Source organism: Zalophus californianus, chromosome 16, assembly GCF_009762305.2.
Source record: "Zalophus californianus isolate mZalCal1 chromosome 16, mZalCal1.pri.v2, whole genome shotgun sequence".
NCBI classification, from domain to species: domain Eukaryota; kingdom Metazoa; phylum Chordata; class Mammalia; order Carnivora; family Otariidae; genus Zalophus; species Zalophus californianus.
The window spans coordinates 4344765-4366405 of NC_045610.1; the positions used below are offsets into that span (position 1 = coordinate 4344765).

The 21641-nt window shown below is 45.1% G+C and overlaps 1 protein-coding gene across 2 annotated transcripts in view; it reads left to right on the plus strand.

Moving 5' to 3' along the window:
- GLP2R (glucagon like peptide 2 receptor) overlaps positions 1-21641 on the plus strand; it is a 51083-nt gene that overhangs the window by 15925 nt on the left and 13517 nt on the right. For both annotated transcript variants that reach the window (XM_027626541.2, XM_027626542.2), the window contains exons 5-10: positions 3957-4063; positions 5959-6112; positions 7819-7978; positions 8960-9020; positions 9433-9502; positions 17652-17740. In XM_027626541.2, the coding sequence (XP_027482342.1) occupies positions 3957-4063; positions 5959-6112; positions 7819-7978; positions 8960-9020; positions 9433-9502; positions 17652-17740 (641 nt within the window). The remainder of the gene's footprint in view (positions 1-3956; positions 4064-5958; positions 6113-7818; positions 7979-8959; positions 9021-9432; positions 9503-17651; positions 17741-21641) is intronic.

Below are 21641 nucleotides of genomic sequence, written 5' to 3' on the forward strand. Positions count from 1 at the left end.
GTGTTCCCTCTCTCGCTGTGTCTCTCTCTGTCAAATAAATAATAAAATCTTTAAAAAAAATAAAGTGTAGATGCAGGGGTACCTGAGTGGCTCAGTCAGTTAAGCGTCTGCCTTCAGCTCAGGTCATGATTTCAGGGTCCTGGGATCGTGCCACGTGTCAGGCTCCCTGCTCGGCAGGGAGCCTGCTTTTCCCTCTCCTTGCCCCTGTTCATGCTCTTTCTTGTGCACTCTCTCTCAAATAAATAAAATCTTTAAAAAATAAAGAATAAAATGTAGAGGCATATATAATTTTGCTAAATATTGCCAAATTCCCCTCCATAGGAATTATGTCATTTTGCCCTCCCTTTAGCAGTGTGTGAAAACGCCTGTCTCCTCGGTGCATGCATGGTACACGCTAATTATGAAGCATTTCATAAAGAAGTCTAAGTGACTTAAGATTCACCTGTTGGTACTGAGAGTGAGCTGGAAACTATCTGGGTGTTCTAGGGTCACTAGGGAAGGGGCTAGATTTTACTGGAGCTCTGACTATAGAGAACAGTTTAAGAAACTCCTCTGAAGGAGTGCAATGAAACCAATTGTACCAGGTACTGGTACAGTTGGGTACTTACTTAAATGTGTTAACCTCACAAATCCTCATATATCCACATAACATAGATGATGCTCAAATGACTCATGAAGGTCTTGATATGCCACCTGAATCATCAATTTAAAGAAATCACGCCACTCTGTGTGGAGAAACACTAAACATTTCTCTGCTTTCAAGATATTTATAGCCTATCTGGAAAGACAAAACAAATGCGAACAACCATTAGTGAATAATATAACTAATGCCCCAATTTGTGAAACAGACCACAAGTGCTTTGGAGTTCAGAGTTGACAGTACACACAGAGGCATTCATGGAGGACTTCTTGTAAGAGGTAGGTTGGTGCTGGTTTTAGAAGGATAGATTTAGTTTTGAGTTGAAGAGAGACCAGCAAGAGCAGTTAGAGATTATAGAGACAGGATTATAGAGCTCTTGATGGGGTCCATAGAAAATAATTCTAGATAGAAATATGGCTGGGCTTGATTTGGAAAGACTCAAAGGCTACACAGAGATTTCTGCATCCAGATCACCATTACAAGAAATGTTAAAGAAATTCCTTAACACAGAAAGACATACACATCTTATGGAATTTTTTATCAACATAAAGGAATGTAGAGTACCAGAAATAGTAAATATGAGGGTGAACTTTTTTTATCTTATTTTTAAAAATCTTTTAAGAGATGTGATTAATTAAAGTAAAAATAGTAACAATGTATTATGGGGTCTAATATATGTACGAGTAAAATGTGGGACAATAGCACAAAGCCAGGATGAGGGACATGGAAGTATGATAAGTTAAAGATGTATACTGTAAACATGAAAGCAACAACTAAAAAGCAAAATGAAGAGGTATAGCTAATAGGCCATGGAAGAAAAAATGGAATAAAAAAATACGCTCAAACCAAAATAAGGAAAGAAAACAAAGAAAAGATGGAATGAAGAGAAAACCAAGAGATTTAAGCTCAACCAAATAAATAATCACATTAAATGTAAATGATCTAAACACCCTAAGTCAGAGGTTCTCAAATTGCATTAAGAAGATAAAACAAAATAAAATCCAACTCTATTCTGTCTATAAGACCCAGGCAATTGATTTTTGACAAAAATGCTAAGGCAATTCAGTGGGGCAAAGAATATTCTTACCAAAAATAGCACCAGAACAACTGGACGCTAAATAAATAAATAAATAAATAATGAACTGCAACCTTTGCCTCACACCATGAATAAAAACTAACTAGAAATGGATCATAGACCTGATGGACTCTGAAAAACAAACTGAGGGTTCTAGAGGGGAGGGGGGTGGGGGGATGGGTTAGCCTGGTGATGGGTATTGAGGAGGGCACGTTCTGCATGGAGCACTGGGTGTTATGAACAAACAATGAATCATGGAACACTGCACCAAAAACTAATGATGTAATATATGGTGATTAACATAACAATAAAAAATTAAAAAAAATAGAAATGGATCATAGACCTAAATTTAAGAGCTCATTCCATTAAACTTCTAGGAAAAAAACAGCTGAAAATATGAAGGCTTTTGGTCAGGTAAAGATTTTTGAAATAAGACACAAAAAGCACAACTATATAAGAAAAATTTGACAAATTGAACTTTATCACAATAAAAAACTTCTGCTCTTCTAAAGACACTGTTAAAAAAATAAAAAGGTAAGCCATAGAATGGGAGAAAATGCTTGCAAAACACTTACCTGACAGGAGATTTATATCTACAATATATAAAGAACATTTACAATTCAAAATTAAGATAAACAATCCAATTTAAAAGATGGCCAAATATTTGAACAGATACTTTACCAAATGAGATACGCAGATGGCAAATAAGCACATTAAATGATTCTCAACAGCATTAATCATTAGAGAAAAGCAAATTAAAACCATAGTAAGATAGTACTACATACCCATTAGAATGGCTAAAATTTAAGGGACTGATTATATGAAGTGTTAGTAGAATCTAGAGCAGCTGAAACTCCTAGTCCACTGTTGGTGGATACATAAATTGATACAACTTATTTAGAAAACAGTTTGGCAGTTTCTTAAGTTAAAACATACACCATACTACTCCACCATTCTATTTCTAGGTATTTATTTGAGAGAAATAAAAATCTATGTCCACATAAAGACTTATGCAGAAATTTTCATAACAACCTTATTTGTGAAAGCCAAACTCTGAAAACAACTCAAATGTCCATCAATAGGTGAGTGGATACATAAATTGTGGTATATTCTCAATGGAATACTACTCAGCAATAAAAGGTCAACTATTGATACATGCTATGACATGGATGAATCTTAAAATAATTATTCTGAGGTAGATAAGCTTGGGAAAGAAAGAAAGGAAAGAAAGAAAAAAAAGAAAAGAAAGAAAGAGAAAGAAAGAGGGAGGGAGGGACGGAGAGTACATATCATAGGATTCCATTTATATAAAAGTTTATAAAGTGAAAATTAATTTCTAATGACAGAAAGCAGACCAGTGTTTATTCAGGCATAAGATGGTGGGAGGGAATGAGAGAAGAAATATTATAAAGGGTCACATGGAAACTTTTGGGAGGTTATGGAAATGTTCATTATCTTGAATGTGATGATGAAATCAGATATATTCATGTCTAAATTCATCAAGGTTTATTCCTTAAATATGTACAGTTTATGGTGCACCAGGTCTGTTTCAATAAAGCTGATAAAAGTGTTATGTGAAGAAGTTTAAGCCATGATTTAGCATGTAATACATATTTGCTGTGGGTTCTTGTACAAAAATTTAGTGAGAAACGTCGTCTTGATGGTGAGTAGCATGATGGATTGAGTGAGAAGGTGAAATTCCATTGGAAGATCACAAGAGTTTCCAATAAATTATCCTCTGCTCACAATCAGGCTATCCTGGGACTCAGAGAAAATATTCCACTGTTTTATGGGGTATTCACCTAAGTGGTCATGCATGACAAGTTATTTTAGGAGGGAACATCCAGATAAAAACCTGGCCCCATCTTCCAGAGAGAAGAACACCTACACTCTAGGGACAGCACACCCAGGCACAAAAAAAAACCCCGCAAAAAAACTGTCCTCATTTCTAAGGTACCGTCTTGTTCTGGGCACAATTCTTTCATGATACTGTGAATCTTGGTGCATCAATGCTGGGCTATAGGACCAGCCATAGAGGTGAGACCCCCCAATGGGCATTTCAATTCATCAAGGCTCTTTGGCCTCTGAGATGTGCCAGAAAGCAGTCTAAGCTATTCTAATTGGGTGTAAACAAGGCTACAGTGCATGCCTAGACCCTTGGTCATCCTGGGCATGGAATTAGGGGGTGGAGATCATAGCTGCCTGGCTTGGTGGTCATATCTGCTCTTTGTCTATGCTCAGGTGGAACACCATGCTTTGCTGTCGACACTGAAGGTGTTGTACACCGTGGGGTACTCTCTCTCCATCATCTCCCTCCTCCTGGCACTCACCCTCCTCTTGTTTCTTCGGTGAGTGGAACTTCTGCCTGCACATCTTCAGGTGTCCATCCTGGAATTTGCTCATTGGCTCCCTCTAGAAGGCAGAAGACTGGGCTGGCTGATGTCATGGCCCATCAGAGTTGAAAGGGATCTGAGAGAGTCTCCGGCCCATCAACTCTATTTTGCAGGTGGTGCAGGTGGAGGGGAAAGGGATATCAGAGGTCCAGTGAGAGGCACTGGGTCACCGGAGATCACAGAGTACAGCTGGAACTGGAATCTGGGAGTCTTAACTCTGCTTTAGCCTCCTTGGGATCGGATAACCTCCTGTCTACCCCACCCTACCAGAGGCATGATTTTTACAGAAGAGATTAAGAAACTTCCCCAAAGCAAATTAGCATGTGGTAGAGCTGGGCCCCTAGACTCCAATTAGCTATCAATCATTTGAGTGCTTCCTTGGTGCCAGGCACATTTCTAAGCACATTACACGCATTAAGTCATTTAAATTTCTTGCTAATCAGAATTAAGGCTAATTCTAATCCTAGGAGATTAGCATTATTATTAGCCCCATTTTATAAGTGTGTTGACTGAAATATGGAGAGATCAAGTAACTTGCCAATGTCATGCAGCTGGTGAGTGATGGGAGCAGGTTCACAACCAGGCAGTTCAGAGACTGAGCAGTTTCATTCCCTTATATTATTTCTCAGAATCCAAAGCCTGAGTGCATTTTACTAAATCATGTTTTTAGAAATCACCCAAGTGAGATATTTATGAACCCCCCAGGGAGCCTTCCAAGGCTGCCTCTCGGCCTTCATTCAGCAAAAGAACTGAGTATAATGTGGCAGAATGAGCATTCAGTAAAGATGCAGGAGACCTAGATGGGCACTCTGGAGACCTGGATGCTAGCTCCATAACAGCTCCTCCCCTTGTATCCTCTAACTCCACGTCTGACCCCTCAATCCCAGGATATTCTATGGCTCCCGGAGCAGAGTCATGACCATATGACCCATCCAGAGAGCAATACTTGAGCAGTGGGAGAATTCCATAGCCTGTACCCTCTGCTATCCATGACCTCCTCCACTCACCTTCCTAAAGTCCCAAGAAGCAAGCTCAGAGAAAGTAGCTGCCCAACCCTGGAGAAAGTTACTTTAGCTAAGCCTAGGGGTTGATCAGATGTCCATTTTGCCTCATGTGCTAGGAAGTAAGATCTAGTCATTGCCTTTGAGTGGCACCCAATCTAATTAGGGAGAAAGGTGCATACATAATAAAACACAAGACCTGACTCAAGTACTGTTTAGAAATTTAAAAAGTAATAATAGCTCTAAAACCAGGCAGATTTGTGCTGCACTGGGGGCACAGCAGGGCTGTGAGGGCACAGTGATGGAAAAGGGTCCTTTTGACTAGAGAGACTGAGGACACACAGTTTTACACCAGCCAGTACCAAAAGAAAAAGAGCCTACAGGAGGCTTCAGGTAGGAGGTAATGAGAGCTGACATTTTCTGGATACTTATGACGTGTAGGTGCTGTGTGAGTACTTTGCACCCATTAACGGACTGGTACTCCTGCACTCCTTGAGGTAAGCACTCTTGTCCTTATAGGTAGTAGAGCCTTGGAGAGTGGTGCTTTGGCCTCAGAATTTTTGGGTCTGAATCTCAGCCCCACCACTTACTTCTCTAGGACTTTGGACAGCCTATTTAACCCTTCTGCCTCAATTTCTCAGTTTTTACTCAATGTGTAAATGTTATCCCCATTTTCCAGATGAGGGAAATGAGGCACAGAGAAAATCACATAAGCCAGCCATATCACTCTGGAGTCTACGTTATCAACGTCTGCCCTCTAGTGATAGGTGTGCAGGTGTTTTGGGCACACACCTGTTGGTCTGAACCATTCTTTCCTGAGGGAAGACACCTGCTTTTCTCCCTGCACAGAAAACTCCACTGCACACGCAACTACATCCACATGAACTTGTTTGCTTCTTTCATCCTGAGAGCCCTGGCTGTGCTGGTGAAGGATGCCGTCCACTCCAACTCTTACTCCAGGAGACCCAACAATGACAAAGGGTGGATATCCTACATGTCGGAAGTACGTTCCTCCCTACCATAGCCTCCCACCTGGCGGATCAGTCCTGGGAATCGTTGGGCGGGAAGGTGGAGCTGGGAAGGGGAAGAGGGAGATAAAGGGGTGTCAAAGGCCTTCTGGTTAGAGAAGCATCATCTGACTTAAAAACAAACCCCAAAAACCAACCAAACAAAAAAACCAAACCTCCCGAGAGTGGGGCAGGTAAAGGAAATTGTCACAGAAGAGTCCACCGCAGGGTGCTGTGTGTCCTTGGGTGGGAAATTTCTTCATCCGTGAACAAAACAACTGAACCAGACCAACCTTTATTACCATTATTATTATTATTTATTATTATTATTACTATTTTTTAAAGCAGCAAAGCTTTTCCATATTGAAATCTGCTTCTGTTGTGATGCTTTTTCCTTTATCTTGTTAATAATGATTGTAGTAACCTGTTAAATTAACCCTGAATTCCTGGAATAAGCCCAACTCGGTTCTGATACATTACTCTTTTTCCTACATTGCTGGATTCATTAGCTGATGCTGTGTTTTGTTTAGCATTCCCTCATCCGCACCTGTGAGGGAGTTTCTTTCCTTGTGATAAAGAAGATAAAGTTTATGCTGACCTCTTAAAACAAATCAGACTTGTTACCTCTTTTTCTATTCTCTGGAAGAATTTATTTAAGATGGGTATTTTTCTTTCTTAAACATTTGATAGATCACTCCAGTGAAGCCATTTGGGCTCAGAGTTTTCCTTATTGGAAGGCTTCTAATTATGGACTAGTTTCGACTCACATTCAGATTCTCTATTTCTTCTTGTATCAGCTTTAGTAGCTTGAGTTTTTCTAGGAACTTGTGTGCTTCATCTAACTTTTCAAATTTCTTGCCATAATACTGTTCATAGTTTCTTAAGATCTTTTTGAGGTCTGTTGCTGTTATGGAGGTAGTGCTTTTTGCATCCCTGATATTGATTATTTATACTTCCACTCTTTTCTCCCCTTTTGCTAATCCTTGCCAGATGTTTTTTGGCTTTACTAGACTTTCCACAGAACAAAAATTTAATATTGTTGATTCTCTTTATTTTATGTTGTCTCTTTCATCAATTTCTGCTTTTATCTTTATGCTTTCCTGCCATGTCCTTTCTTTAGGTTAAGTTTGCTCTCTTCTTCAGACATGATACTTAAGATAATTCATTTTCAGCCTTTTTCTCTTTTTAATTAAATTATTTAAGGTTATCGGTTTTACTCTCGATGTGGTATTAGCTGCATACCACACATTTTGATATCCAGTATTTTCTTTTCATTTGGTTCAGAAATAAGTTCTAATTTTTATCATTATTTCTTTTTTTGATTCATGGGTTATTTAGAAATTTATTTCCTCCTTTCCAATCATATGAATTTTTTTTTTAGTTACTGGTTTCTAGCTAAGTTGAACTAAGATCAAAGAGCATACCTTTCAGTGTTTCTTTTAGGGACATTGCTGCTGATGAGTTCTCTCTGTTTTTGTTTGTCTACAAATATCTAGAATGTCAAGGAAGAGGCTGGGCTTTGAAACCTACAGGAAGCCCTCCCTCCCATTTTGGTATTGTTGCCAGCCTCTCTGAGATGGTCAGCAGATTCCCGGGGTGAGGCAAGGTAGAGGGAGGGCTGTGCATGGAGAGGCCCTTCTCCACCCTCTCGGGTCCACATGAGAATGCCTGGCCTCACTCTCAGATGCTCTGTCCTCTGCAGGTATCTGCTTCCTGCCGCTCGGCCCAGGTCCTGCTGCACTACTTCGTGGGTGCCAATCACTCATGGCTGCTGGTTGAAGGCCTTTACCTCCACACGCTGCTGGAGCCCACAGTGCTCTCTGAGAGGCGGCTGTGGCCCAGATACATGCTGGTGGGTTGGGGTGAGTGACCTGAACCCCCAGCCTCTTCTTTTAGGGGCCCATCAGAACATAGGAACTTGATAGAACCTTTGGTTTCCCAATTGGAGGGAGGCTCTGGGACAGAGAACCCACCAGTGACAAGATACTGAAGAAAGGGGTGTGTGTGCACACATGCAGTTACACACAAACACTGGAGACCCAATGCATATGTTCAAAAATTGACAAGGTTTTTGATAGAATCAGATGCCCTTACTCCTACCCTGTCCCCAGCTGTAGTGATCTGCTCAGGTTGCCATAACAAAATGCCATCGACTGCATGACTTAACCAACAGATATTTACTTCTTGCAGTTATGGAGGCTTGGAAGTTTGAGATCAGAGTTCTGGTGAGGGGGTCTTCCTGGCTTGCAGTTAGCTGCCTTCTGACTATAGCCTCACATGGTGGAGAGAGAGAGAGAGAAGGCTCTCTGGTCTCTTCCTGTATGGGCACTAATCCCATCAAGATGACCACCACCCTCCCTTCCAAACCTAGTTACCTCCAAAGATCCCACCCCCAATTATCATTACATTGGGGGTTAGGGCTTCAACATGGGGTGGGGTCTGGACACAAACATTCAGTCCATAACGCCAACTGAGTCTTCAAGTCGGGGTCTGGAACCCCAGTTGCCACAGACTCTTGGAGAATGTGAGGCTGCAGGATTCAGAAGAAATATGGTTGGCCTACAATTTGGGAGATTTGGGTTAATGTCTTGGATTTACTCTGAGCTGCTTTGCAACATGTGGCAAGTGTTTTCTCCTCTCTGCTTTCCTGGTTTGTCTGACAGTAAAACAACAGATGGGCTCTGTGCCACCCTACGTCTCTCCAGCTTTCAGCCTGCAATTCGGTGATATTTGGGCTTTTATAAGTTTTTACCAAGATGCTTTTGGCCCATCAGGCTGGGGTGGGAGGCAGGCAGGTTTGGCCAACCAGCTCCTGACTGCATTTCCCTGTTTTTCACCGCCAGCCTTCCCGCTGCTGTTTGTTGTACCCTGGAGTATCGCCCGTGCACAGCTGGAGAACACCGGGTAGGAAATTCACCTGCTCTCACACTTCCATGAGCCAGTAATTCCCAGATATGCCCCAATACAAGGATTTATACCATTTTCCCAAAGAGAATATCCATTCCCTTCCATTTTGGCCATCTAGAATACACTTAGAAATGCAGATAAAACGATCACAGATCTTTCTTGTAGTAATTAGTTTGTTAGCTTAGTTACACATGCAAATTGGCACAAAATTAGCTCAAATTAACACAAAAAGTCACTGCATAGGTTAGCAGTGACCCTCGATATGGGTACAAAATTGGTTATTGTTTCACTGTTCACAGTGGGGTGGAGGGGGGGAGACTTGAGTGCGAGCATCCTCCTTCCAGAGGCCAAGAGGCTGTTCATTCAACCTTGTCTCTCTTTTAAGTCTTCTCCTGCCCCTTTGCCATAGGTGCTGGGGAACCAACAGGAATAAGAAAATCTGGTGGATCATCCGAGGGCCCATGCTGCTTTATGTAATGGTAAGGACCATCTCATTCCTCTTTTTTCCTCTCTGAGCTTGGCAGCTGTGGGGGACCCCACTCCCCTTCCCCTGCCACCTTACCAAAATTCTCTGTCTCGGAATGAGCCTGGACCAGTTCCCTTGAGAAGGAGTTGTTGCGTTGTGAGTAGGATGTGTTGAATGAGAAGGAACAAGTTAGAGGCTTCTCCTTGTTCCGGTTCAGGACTCAAATGCAGGGTTGAACTACATGCCTCCTTCTCTCTGGGTCCTCAGACTATGTCTAGAAACCTGTAACCAGCTCAGTGACCCTGTATTGGTGGCCCCTGGGGACACGGGCACCTTTAGTTACCGACGAGCTTAGGGATGGCAAAGTTATTGGCTTGGATTTTGACACCATTAGCAGGAGGGAGGGGGGTGAAAGGAAGCCTCTTTAGAAGAGAAAAGCATAGTCAATATTACCCAAAGCAGGGATGGGGATTAGTCGAGAGATGCAAAAGCATCTATAGACGTTGAGGGGGAGTGTGGAGGTGCTCTGGAGGAGTCCGAGGCCAGTGTCATGTCTAGGCTTAGCGGTGGCACGCGTGTGCTGGCTGCATCCCCTCCGGTCACTCCACACACACTGAATCTGGCCACGCACACGCCAAGCGAGAGCCGTGTCGTGAGCTCTGCCTTGCCCCTCCCCCATGTCACTTCTCCACGTTCCTGTCCTCTCCAGCCACACTGCCCACTGTGACCCCAGCACCCCGTCCTGGCAGACACCCCCACCACCGCCCGTGACCTGTATTGAACGCCTCCTCTATGCCAGCACCATCTAAGTGCCTGGGGTATATTAACTCATTGATGGGTAGGTGCCATTATTATGTTTCTTTGACTCACAAGGACACCGAGAAGATAGGAAGAGACTTGCCTCAAGTCCCAGTAAGTGGGGGCGCTGGATCTCAGCCCCAAGGGTCTGACTGGGGACCCCAGCACTTGTAACCACAGCGCAGTGCTACTGCCCCCCCCAAAGCTGTATTGCCTCCTACCCACGTGCCTGATGCAGGCCTGTCACACATTAGTACCTCGCCGTGGACCCTCCTGAGCTTGGCACCTCTGTCATCTTATAGATGGTCACACCCTCCTTCGTGTCCTTCCCAGACCCCGGACAGACTTCCTCTATGGTCCCAGCGATGCCTCATTGCACGTATCTGTCCAAAACCTGTCTGCGGCCACAGTAAGCCCCATGTTCCATTCATCCTGGCAGCCAGCCCGAGCAGATGGCAACCCTGCATGAACTTATTCGATGAACACCTGTGACCCACACCCCCCGGCACTGGAAGGTTCCCGCTAACCAGGCAGAAGAAGGCAAGATGGAGGCCAGCAGGCCCTCCCTGGGATGGAGCTCAGGCTCGGTGTTGCTGAAACCCTAGTGTTTGCTCTTTTCTAAAGGCCACATCAATGGTTCTTGGTCTTGGCTGCTCTTAGAAGGACGCGGGTATCTTTACAAATTCTTTTTTTGCTTGGGTCGCACACCCAGAGATCTGTGTTTCATTGATCTCAGGTGTGACCTAAGGACTCCAATGTGCAGCCAGGGCTGGAGAGCATCCTCACTGCTCAAAGAGTGATCACCTGAGCGCTTGTTGTAAATTCAGGTTCTCAGGCCCCACCCCAGACCTGGTGAATCAGAATTTGCATTGCAACAAGATCTCCAGATTTGGGGCGCACATGGGAGTCTGTGGGGTTCTCTACCCTCACACCGGTGGTTCTCAAAGCTGGCTGGGCATTAGAAATGTGGTGGCTCATACCCCAGAGGATTACAGCAGAAATTCTGGAGGTGGGGCCCGGACAGTTGCAGTTTTAAAAGCTCCCAAGTGATTCGACCAGGGCTGGTGCCACTGCTCTGGGCCTTGCTGCTTGGTTGTGCATGGCCGGCTGACCTGTGCGCTGGTTTCTCCTGCTGCTTCTGAGTTACTGTAGCCACATTCTCTCTCACCAGGACAAGACAAGGTGCTCTATCTTCTCATCTTGGATAAAACGACCTTTACATGCCCTTGCTTCTACCACCCCAGCTGTTGCCAGCAACGCAGAAATGGCCAGAGTCACCTTAGCTCACAGTGGCTCCTCTCTTTCCCATCCACACCTTCTGCTCCTCCCGCTCACCTCACCCCATGGTCTCTGTTGTTCTTCAGCCTCTTGGGATTTCTTGTGCACACCTGTCTGGTCTCCCTCCTTCACTCTCGCCCCTGGCAATCCATCCTCTGCATTGTGGTCAGAGTGGTCTTTCTTGAGCAGAACTTGATGATGTCTCTCTTCTATGGGTGACTTTTTCATGGCACACTGTTGCCCTCAGGCATGCTTCCAAAGTCCTCAGTATGGTGAGTGTTGTCATTCCCTGACTACCCATCCAACCGCAAGCACCCCATGCTCAATTTATATGGGGAAACTCACCTTTCCCCACATCCATCCTGGTGTTTCACTCCTCCTATGCCTTTTGCACACACTGCCCTTCCCCCTGCAGTGCCCATCTGATCGCTCCATATCTGGTGAACTCTCTTCTTCCTTGGAGACTGAGCTCTTTCCTAATCTACCTCTCAAATTCAGGGACATCAATAGGCATGCTTGGAAGGGACACTTCCATAGTCATCCTCAGGTCTACAAAGGCCTTCTAGAGCCCGTTGCTGGCTATGGTTGTTTGTGTACAGGGGCTTGGACAAAAGGAATGGGTTTGAAGAGAAATGAGAAAAGTTCCTTTTGGTCACAAGGAAGGACATCAGAATCTAAACTGGTAAAACATTGACACGGAAAACAGAGAAAGGCTTTGGATTATTCATCGCTATCAATTTCCAAGAGGAGAAACTCTGTCCTGAGAAATGGGTTGCTGAACCTGATGTCTTCCTGCCACCCACCCCACCCCCGGCCCCACACCAGCTCTAGGATCCTATTCTGTACACTCCGAGGAGAGTGGGATTCACGTACCCTACACAGAGCATGGGCTTCGTGGCTGACTTATGGTGTGCCCTTGAGCCAAGTGAGTTGACCTCTTTGGGCTTCTGTTTCTTCTGTAAAATCGGGGTTGGGCTGGACCAGTGGTTCTCAACTGAGGGGGATTCTGCCCCCTGGGGACATTTGGCCCCCTGGAGACATTTTTAATCATCACGACTGGGGTGGGAGTCCTATTGGTAGCTAATGCATAGAGGCTAGGGATGCCGTTCCACATCCTACAGTGCACAAAACAGCCCCCACAACGAAGAATTGTCCCACCCCAAATGTCAATCATACTGAGGTTGAGGGACCCTGGACTAGACAGTGGTTGCACAGAACAGCTCAGGAGGTTAAGGGAAAAAACAAAACAGCCTGGACTCCACCCTACATTGATGGAAACAGAACTGTCATGGTGGGCTTCCTTAGCACTGGAATCACATGCATTTACTCTCTTGCACCTTCATTTAATATTTATGGAGCACTTGCTGTGTGCGTGGCTTGGTGCTAATTTCTTTCAGGGGAAAAAAAAGATGAATGCCCCATAGTTTCTGCAGTTCAAAGCCTAATAATTATGATTTTGAGGCTCATCAGACCATGACTGAGACAACAATTGCCTCCACGTTTGGTTAAAAGACCACATGTTACAGTTTTCCACTGACCTGAGTAGATATAACCCCAGGCCCAAAATAAGATTCCTGGAACCACAAACAGCAGGAGCCTGGGTCCCTGAATGTCTGCATGGAGCAGAGCTCCCCCTCGCTGTGATAGAGTATTTCATAAGCAAAAAACAAAACCTTTATTGTGTTAGGGGCAAAAAAAGAATTTCCTGACCTCACCCCAAGTATTTTCCAGCTTCTAAAAATATAATAATAATCAAGATGTTGCTCATAGCCTTTGGCATTTCTGGGCACGTCTTTCATCTTGTCCAAATTTGAGGCTGGTTCCTATTTTCTGGAGTGTGGAGCAGAGGTTTCTGGGATGAGCCAATTGTGCATGGTGAGCTATGGGACTAAGGAGAACCTCCCATCCCCAGACTCAGGCTCCCCAGTGAGCATCCTCATTACCATAGCTGGGCTTCTCCCACCACCCCCAGACTGGGTCTGCATCTGTGGATCTGTGTCCGAGCTGATGTGAATGAACGTCATGCTGGGTTTCCAGACATCCCAGCTGACTTTATCTGCTGCCCTCTTGATTCTCTATGTTTCAGAAATAACCATAATGTGACAATGCATAGAGTCTAGATGCTCTGTGAGTCTTTCATGAGACATAGAAATTGGAGAATTCCCATCTTCTTCAGGATATAAGACTCCACTACTTAAATTAACCTGTTACCCTTGAGTGTACATTTAGAATAGAACCATCCTGGAATAATATAATATTCTTATATCTTAGTCCCCTCTGCTCCCAGTAGAAAATCCGTAAAGGTTTGATTAGTCCAAACCTTCATGGACAGCCTTACAAAATACGTACACTGCAAGATTGTTCTATCCACACCATGATTCCTGCAGTTAACCGATTAACCAAACCAAATTGAACACACAGTTGAACAGCTTTTTTGAGCCAATGAATTGAATGAGCCATCTGTTGACTTGATGGTTTCATTCATTCCTACTGAATCTTCTCTGATAACCTCAGGACTTGGGAAAGTTGAGAAATCAGTAAAATTAGTCTTCACTGGTCTTGTCCCTTTTTAGGTCTTCTGTCTCTCCAGGAGCCCAGAGGCTTTCTGTGTCCCCAAAACATCTCCTCATTTCCACATTTCCCTCCTCTAAGAGTTACAGTGGGAATCTCTCCATACCCTGTACTTTCCCAGCCCATTAAAACTTAGCTTTGTCGCATCCCATCTTCTGCTTCCCATGGTGAAAGTAGGTCAGATCATAAGTAGTGATCGAATTATTCATTGTAAAAATGAGCAAATGAATGAATAATAGACAGAGAAAGGGCACCCCTCTCCTCTCCTAGGTGTTCCTTACCTACTATGTGATGTGTGCACTTCAGCAGGGTTCTGGGGATGAAGTATTTTAACCCAAAGGAGCAGCTCTAACAGTAGGCATTTTAATCCACGCAACAGGCCAGATGAGGAGAGGATGGAGGTTGATGGAGAAGTTTAGGGATAGATGAAGCCACCTTCTGAGCCCCCCGCCATATTAGCAATCACCTCTGCCAGCCTGTAGACCCAGATCTAAGCACAGGAGCTGGGGTGCCACAGAAGTATCACCAAGAATGTTATATATGATAATGCTTTCTGCACTGTCTAGGACCTGAAAGGGAGCCTTACATGTTTGGGGTCCTAAGGACCCCCATTCTGATGACAGACTCTAAGAGGAGTTGGCTGGGTTCTTGAGAAATGTCCTTATTCAGCCCTTTTTTCCTGCTTGTGCACGAATGAAGAGGAGCACCATCCAAATATGCCTGCTGACTCTTGTCCTACGGGACACCTAGATGGACACAGGCTCATCCAGGCTGGTGTTTCATTCCGTGGCATTGAAGAAGTGCCTCCATATGGCCCATGGGTTGATGCTCATTTTCTCATGTTTGGTCCCTGGAAGACACAAAGAACAGCAAATCCACATGCTCCTCATCACAACTCTTCATTTCCTAGGATACAGTCCCAGTTGAAATTAATTTGCTGTAATATGTTCCTTTCCCCGATTAAGCTTACTTTGTGAGAAAAATGCCTGAGTTCAACAAATTACTAAAGCCAAGGACACGGCGTTTTCTCTTTGTGATGAAAAGCAGATATCCCATTAAAGAAATAAATTACTTGGTTGCATTTAGTTTGTATTTAAGTGTTCTGTTGCTAAATATTCTTTGGCTGGGAAGCTCCATCCCTGTTTGCTGGTGGATAGGATAAATAGTCTCTTACCCGAAACTGTAGACTGTTAGTTTTGAGCACTGATTCTCCTGGGGCCAATAAGGCAAGTCACGGGAGGTACACGTTGGATCCTGCAGCTTGTGTTTCAATATGTGGCTCAAGGGTTTTATTTCCAGGTGGGAAGCCTTAGTACTGTGCTGGCTCAATGTTTGTAGAGACTTTACTCCATTAATTGTCACCCAATCACTGTCTCTCCTGGCTCTTTCCTCATTGCATAGAGGCATTCTTAAGTCTTTTCCATTTTAAAAACAACCGTAATCCCAAACATCTTCCAGCCCTGCACATAAAAGAGGGGAGACATTATCCCCATTCTGCATTCCTTGTCAATTACTGCTCTATCATTCCACTTCCCTTCACAGCCAAGCCTCTTCAATGTGGTCTACACTGGCTGTCTCCCTCTTCACGTCTAGCTCACAAAGCAAAGCATTGCAATCTGGCTTGTGCTCTCACCTGTGAACTGCAACTTTTCTCAGCTCCCTGTTGCTAAATGCAGTCTTAGTTTGCTTAAATTCCATGTAGCATTTACCTCCTTAAATTCTCATGGCCATGAGCTCCCAGGACCCCACTTCCTTTGCTCCCACTGCCCTGGCTACTCTTTCTGAATCTCTTGCGCTGCCTCCACTTCAGCCAGCTTTCCCTTCATTACAAGGTGAGTCTCTTAACCCTTTTTCTTTCCCAGTCTACCTAGCCTTTCTGGACAATCTCACCTCCTCCAATGCTGGCTCCATGCTCCAGCTGGGACCTCTCCGCTGAGATCCAGACATAAATATCTCACTGCTTTGGGACATCTCTTGCATCCAAAATAACTAGACTTCCCCCTCTTCCCCTGCACTGCTCTTCCTCTTCTATCCACTCTCAGTGAGTGACACTACCGCACATTTGAGTTCTACTGAGAAACTTGGAGTCATCTTTGACGTCACGTCCAGCCACTATCAAAGGCGATTTGACTCAAACTCCTTAAAAGTTTCAAGTCCATCTTGTACTCCCCATCGTTGGTGCATCACACCTATGGCTTCACATCACCTCTCCATCATTCTTGCCTGGGAACCATGAACTGCTCCCAACCAGTCTCCCCTGCTCTGGTTTTACCTTCATCCGATCCATATGCGTCCCCCCCACCCCCCGCCGCATGGCTGTTAAAGTGATCTTTCTGAAGCGCAGAAAAGCAAATCTGATCGGGTAACTCTCTTGCCTGACATTCATCACTGGCTCTCCATTGCTTTCAGAAGGAAACCCAAGCTCCTCCGTGTGACCATGAAAGGCTCTGCAGGAGCTGGTTCTCCCCTCACCCCCACTCTCGTCTCACTCTTCACAAATCTTGTTCTCATTCTCCAAGTCCCAGCCACATTGAACCACTTGCCCTTCTACCTCTCCAAGAGCCTCATGATGTGTCATGTAGTTGCTGTCAAGGTGTTGGCTGGGGCTGCGACCATCTGATGGCTTGACGGGGGCTGGAGAATCAGCTTCCCAGGTGGCTCACACACATGGCTGGCAAGTGGTGCTGGCTGTTGGTAGGACTCAGTTCCCCCAGGTGGGTCTCTCTACAGGTTGTGAGTGTCCTCACAACATGGCTGCTGGCTTTTCCCAGAGAGAGAGAGAGAGAGAGAGAGAAAGAACCAGGTCGATGCCATCCTTTTGAGGCCCTAACCTCAGAAGTCACCATAGCCTCACTCCTACCATGTTCTTTCCATGAAATGCACATAGCTAAGTCTAGCTCACATCCCAGTGGCAAGGTGAAAATTAGGCTCTGCTTTTCAAAGGGTACAGTGTTGAAGAATTTGCAGACATATTTAATCATTTCTATCAAGGCTGACAACGAAGGGTAGAACTGTCCCAGCCCATGACAGGTGTGGAATACAGTCTAGGGAGAAGAGAACGTGTGCTTTCCAATAAATTCCATGGCAGCTACAGGACTCAAGTTAGACACCAATAGGGCTGGAGTTCTTTACAGAAGGGAGGCTTTTTAAGTGAAGAACAGGTTATTTTCAGGTAAAGCTATATTCAGTACCAGCTCAGTCACTTACTAACGGTGCAACCTTGGGAATTGTACTTGCCTCTTCTGTGCCTCTGTTTTCTCATTGTATCACAAAATAAAAATAGTGCGGCTTCTTCAGAGCATTAATGTGAGTATTAAATAAAATAATGTGTAGATGTATTAAGATGGCCTTAGGAAGACTGGGGATGACCACAAGCGCGTACTACCTGAATGTCCGACTGCCCCATTTCCCCTGGCTTACATGGACAAGGATCCGATGGCCAGGCTCAGGGTGACCTTGATTTCATAACCATGTGGAGTCCATCACTTATTTGCCCCTATCTGCTTTTTTCCAAGGTCAATTTCTTCATCTTCCTGAAAATTGTCAAGCTTCTCATTTCTAAGCTCAAAGCCCATCAAATGTGCTTCAGAGATTATAAGTACAGGTGAGTGGCCTCCAGTGGTCCAAGATTGTTTTGACCCCTTCAGGCTCTTCTGGTTAATGTTCTGGGAAGAGGGGCATGAGCCACCTCATTAGTATGTCTATCTTCTAAGACAAGAATATCAAGAAGAGAACCTCTGAAAAAGGTGTCTTGGGGTTGTGTGGGGTTTTTGCTACTGGTGAGGGCCTCCTGGTCCCATGGAAATGAAAGGAGTGGTCAAGGTTACACACATTCCCCATAGCAGGAAACTTAAAATGCCCCCAAGAATGGGTGGTTGAGCCACTTGGTTGAGCCAAAGGAGTGGTTCTAAGTGTAAGGATTTTGGCCACAGGCAGTGGTGTGAGTGAGGACAGGTGGAACTCTATTTCTCTCTCACTAACACTAAAATCAGGCCTGACCTAGGTGTGCTGGAAAGGTAGTTTTTCCCTTTATCTAACAAACATTTGATGAACACCTACCATGTCCCTGGCACTGTGCTTGGAACAAAAGAGAGATACTGTGTGGACCCTGTCTATAAGGAGCACACATCCCAACTCCCCAAAACTAGTATTTGGGTGTGAATGCATGTCAGAAGGGCTGGTGCTGGCCATGGCCCCAGATCCTCTGAGTGACCGTGGGCAAGTCACTTGGCCTCCCTGGGCCTGATTTCTGGGTGTGTGAAATGAGAATGGCACAGGAGACCCATCTCTTGCTTTTTAGGAAGACCAAAGATGTGGGTTCTCAATCTAATCGGATATGGTGAGTGGCGTTTGTCCAGGAGGTCCCAAAGGACAAACACGCGTTGTTCAGCACTGACAAATATATGCTATAATTGGCCCAAATGTTTTGCAAACACCCCTATCCCCAAGGCACTTGGGCTGGCTTGGACAACACAGAGACACGCCGACTTTCTTGGCGCCTCTGGTGGAGACTCTAAGTGACTCAAAGCTTCTTTGGCCCTTCTCCCAAGGCTCAGCCTCTAACTGCTCTCTAAGGGTAGAGGTCCAAAACCATGGTCAGAGCTGCTCTAGTCCTCCCATCATGGGTCTGTTCAGGGGACACTGGGGCATCTGGGAAACCCAACAGAGGACAGCACTCCCAGGAGACAGAAGCAGGAAGGAGACAAATCCCAAAACACCACTTTCCATGCAGACCAAGAGCCTGCACCCTGTTGTTTTCTGCTCCCAAAGCCCGCCATGTACCACTGGGGCTTTCCCCATGCTCCAGACCCACAGCGCCCCCTATAGGAACTTTCCTTTCTGGCTGCTTGTAAGCATCACCTGCCAGCCAGCCCAAAAACACGGACTCCTGAGGCCCTCCACTGGGTATTCAGACTCAGTAGGTGTGGAAATGAGCCCCACCACATGGACTTCTTATAGACTTCCCCCAAGAGATTCTGACACACAGAGTGCAGGACCACTGGGGTCAGATGCTCTCGTGAAATAACGCATGGAATTTTCTAGTGGGGCTATGGCAGATGTGTTTCTAAGCAGCCTCGGTATCCCCTTCTGCAGGATCTCCTTTGGAGTTATCCAAGAGAGTGGTTTCCAAACTTTTCTGATCATGCATCTTTTTCAATGAAGAAATTTTGAGCGTGCCCCTCACCATATATATACATGGTCTGTTGAACACCTATTATAAAATACAACAAAGAATAGAAAATTATAAAGGATAGATTAAAAATTAACACATAGAACTTCGATTATCTTTCCTTTCCTTACTACATTTTCTTCTGATGCCAAATGGACTGTCTTGCATAGCCATGAAGTGTGCATACCCAACTGGGAGCCAGGGATCTAGGGATCTAGGGAAGCATAAATCAAGATACTGGGGAGAACCTCATGACTGAGCAATGATTCGGGACAGCTGTTTTCGGGGGAGAAGGAATAGCTTGTCTGATATATACAACCTGTCTGGAAAGTTCTTTTCCCTTCCCCCACCCTTGTTCAAGGATAAAGCTTGAAAAGAGGAACCTGGGTGCATGGCCCACCTTGAGTCCTCCCAGGGTAAAACACCTTACTTGGCGACTTTGCCACCACCTGCGGATGGAGCTGGGGACCTATCAGTGTTCCCGAGTGGCTGAGACTTTGGAGGGCTGACTAATGTCAGCTGAACTCACAAGAGACTGATACATAAACCAGACTATACAGTTGTTCATTCTTAGAGGCTGGGAAAGGCGGGGGTGGGGCGAGGTTTCCTTCTGGTGCTTGCACTCCTAGCACACTTGACAACAAATAATCCAGAAACTTAAAGCAGTCACCAGAATGTTGCCGGTGATCACGTCCTCAATGCAGAGTGGTCGGTGCGAAGGATTACTGACCATGAGAAACCACCACTGCCCTGCGGTGCCGCCTGCCTGATAAGAGCAGGGTTCATTCCCCAGGGTCTCCACAAGTAGGGCTGCTTCTTTATGATTTTCCCCACCTTTTTGGTTGGCCATCTGCTTTCTGTTTACTTACTCTTTCTCCATGCAGAGCATAGTACAATTGATTAGCTTATGCTCATTAATGAGCAAAAAATGAGGGCCCTGTCTTTCAGGACACACCAGCCCACCTTATTTTACTGCGTGGGCGGGTGAATCCTACAGCGTCAATGAGTGCATTTGCCCATTTTTCTCTGCAAGCAGTGCTAACACCCTCATTTCTACGTTCCGTCACCCCAGTGGGTCACCCCCCAGCTCACACTGCCCTCTTCCACCTCCCTGTCCCCCTCCAGGTCTGTTTTCCTTTGTCACTCCCTGCTAGGGTGAAGAGGAAGGGGTGATGGGGGCTGGTGCATTTTGTCCAAACTCTGGTAGAAACAGGCCTGCCTCCACCTCTCCCAGATTTTGAGAGCTTTCAGAATGTAGCTCTCAAGATTTGGCCCCCCTCCAGGAGTATATTTTAGGAAAGTTTAAATTAAATATATCTAGGTCTTGCCAAAAAGACAAGTTGCTAGGAGCTCGAGAACCTTCTGTAGTCCTAGGCCTGTCCCTGGGTTTTCCCTGTTCCAGCGGAGGAGAGTTACATGGTGCACCTGCCTGGCCCGGAGCGCGAGAGCTGGGCCAGGCCCCTGGAATGTGGACAGATAGCAGCCGATGATGCTCAGTGTGGTCAGAGTTGTCTGTTCTTTGTGGCTCCCAGCACCCAGGTGGCTGTCCCCCTGGAGGACCGGTCTTAATGTTCCATGTGGTGTGTGGGACAGAGGTCTTGATGAATTCATAAAGGAGAATCATTTCTTAACCTGCTGAACCCCAGAGCCCTTTCCGAAAAGACTTTCTGGTGGGGAACCAAAAACAAAAGATGTCACAAATGGAAGTAAAATTGATCAAAGTCATTGAGGTTGTAAGCAACCTGAAGGCAAAGACGGCTTCTTTTAAAAACAGTGATGGCTAAACACTATTGATCATTCATCAAGTATCAGATACCATTATTCTCAACGCTTGCCAAAGTAATCTTCAAAACGACACCGTCCATTGTATTATTACCAGTAATTTTTTTATTGTTTCAATGCTTCATATTATATTATTAGTAGCATAATCCTCATTTTTACAGATAGAGGTTAACTAATTTGCCCAAAGCCACATGGCGAGTTACTGGTGGTGCTGAGATTTGAACCCAGGCCCAGATACTGTCCTTACACTCTGCTGCCTTTGACCACACCACCTCCTCTCCCACTGCGCTGGTTCATGCTCCATAAATATTTGTTGGATCGCTGAATGACTGCAATAAACCAAACAATTTAAATAAACAAATGACTATAGCTGAAAAATAAGTATAAATACAGTTCATAAGAGTAAACGGCCATAGATATTTATGGATTTTCTATCTGAACCGGGACACACATGGTGTTTTGTCTAAGGAGAAGTTAGAATGAGATCAGGAATGGGGAACCCCCTCACATCCGACCAGGGAGCTGGCAGTTATGAAAATGGCCCAAAGCTTCC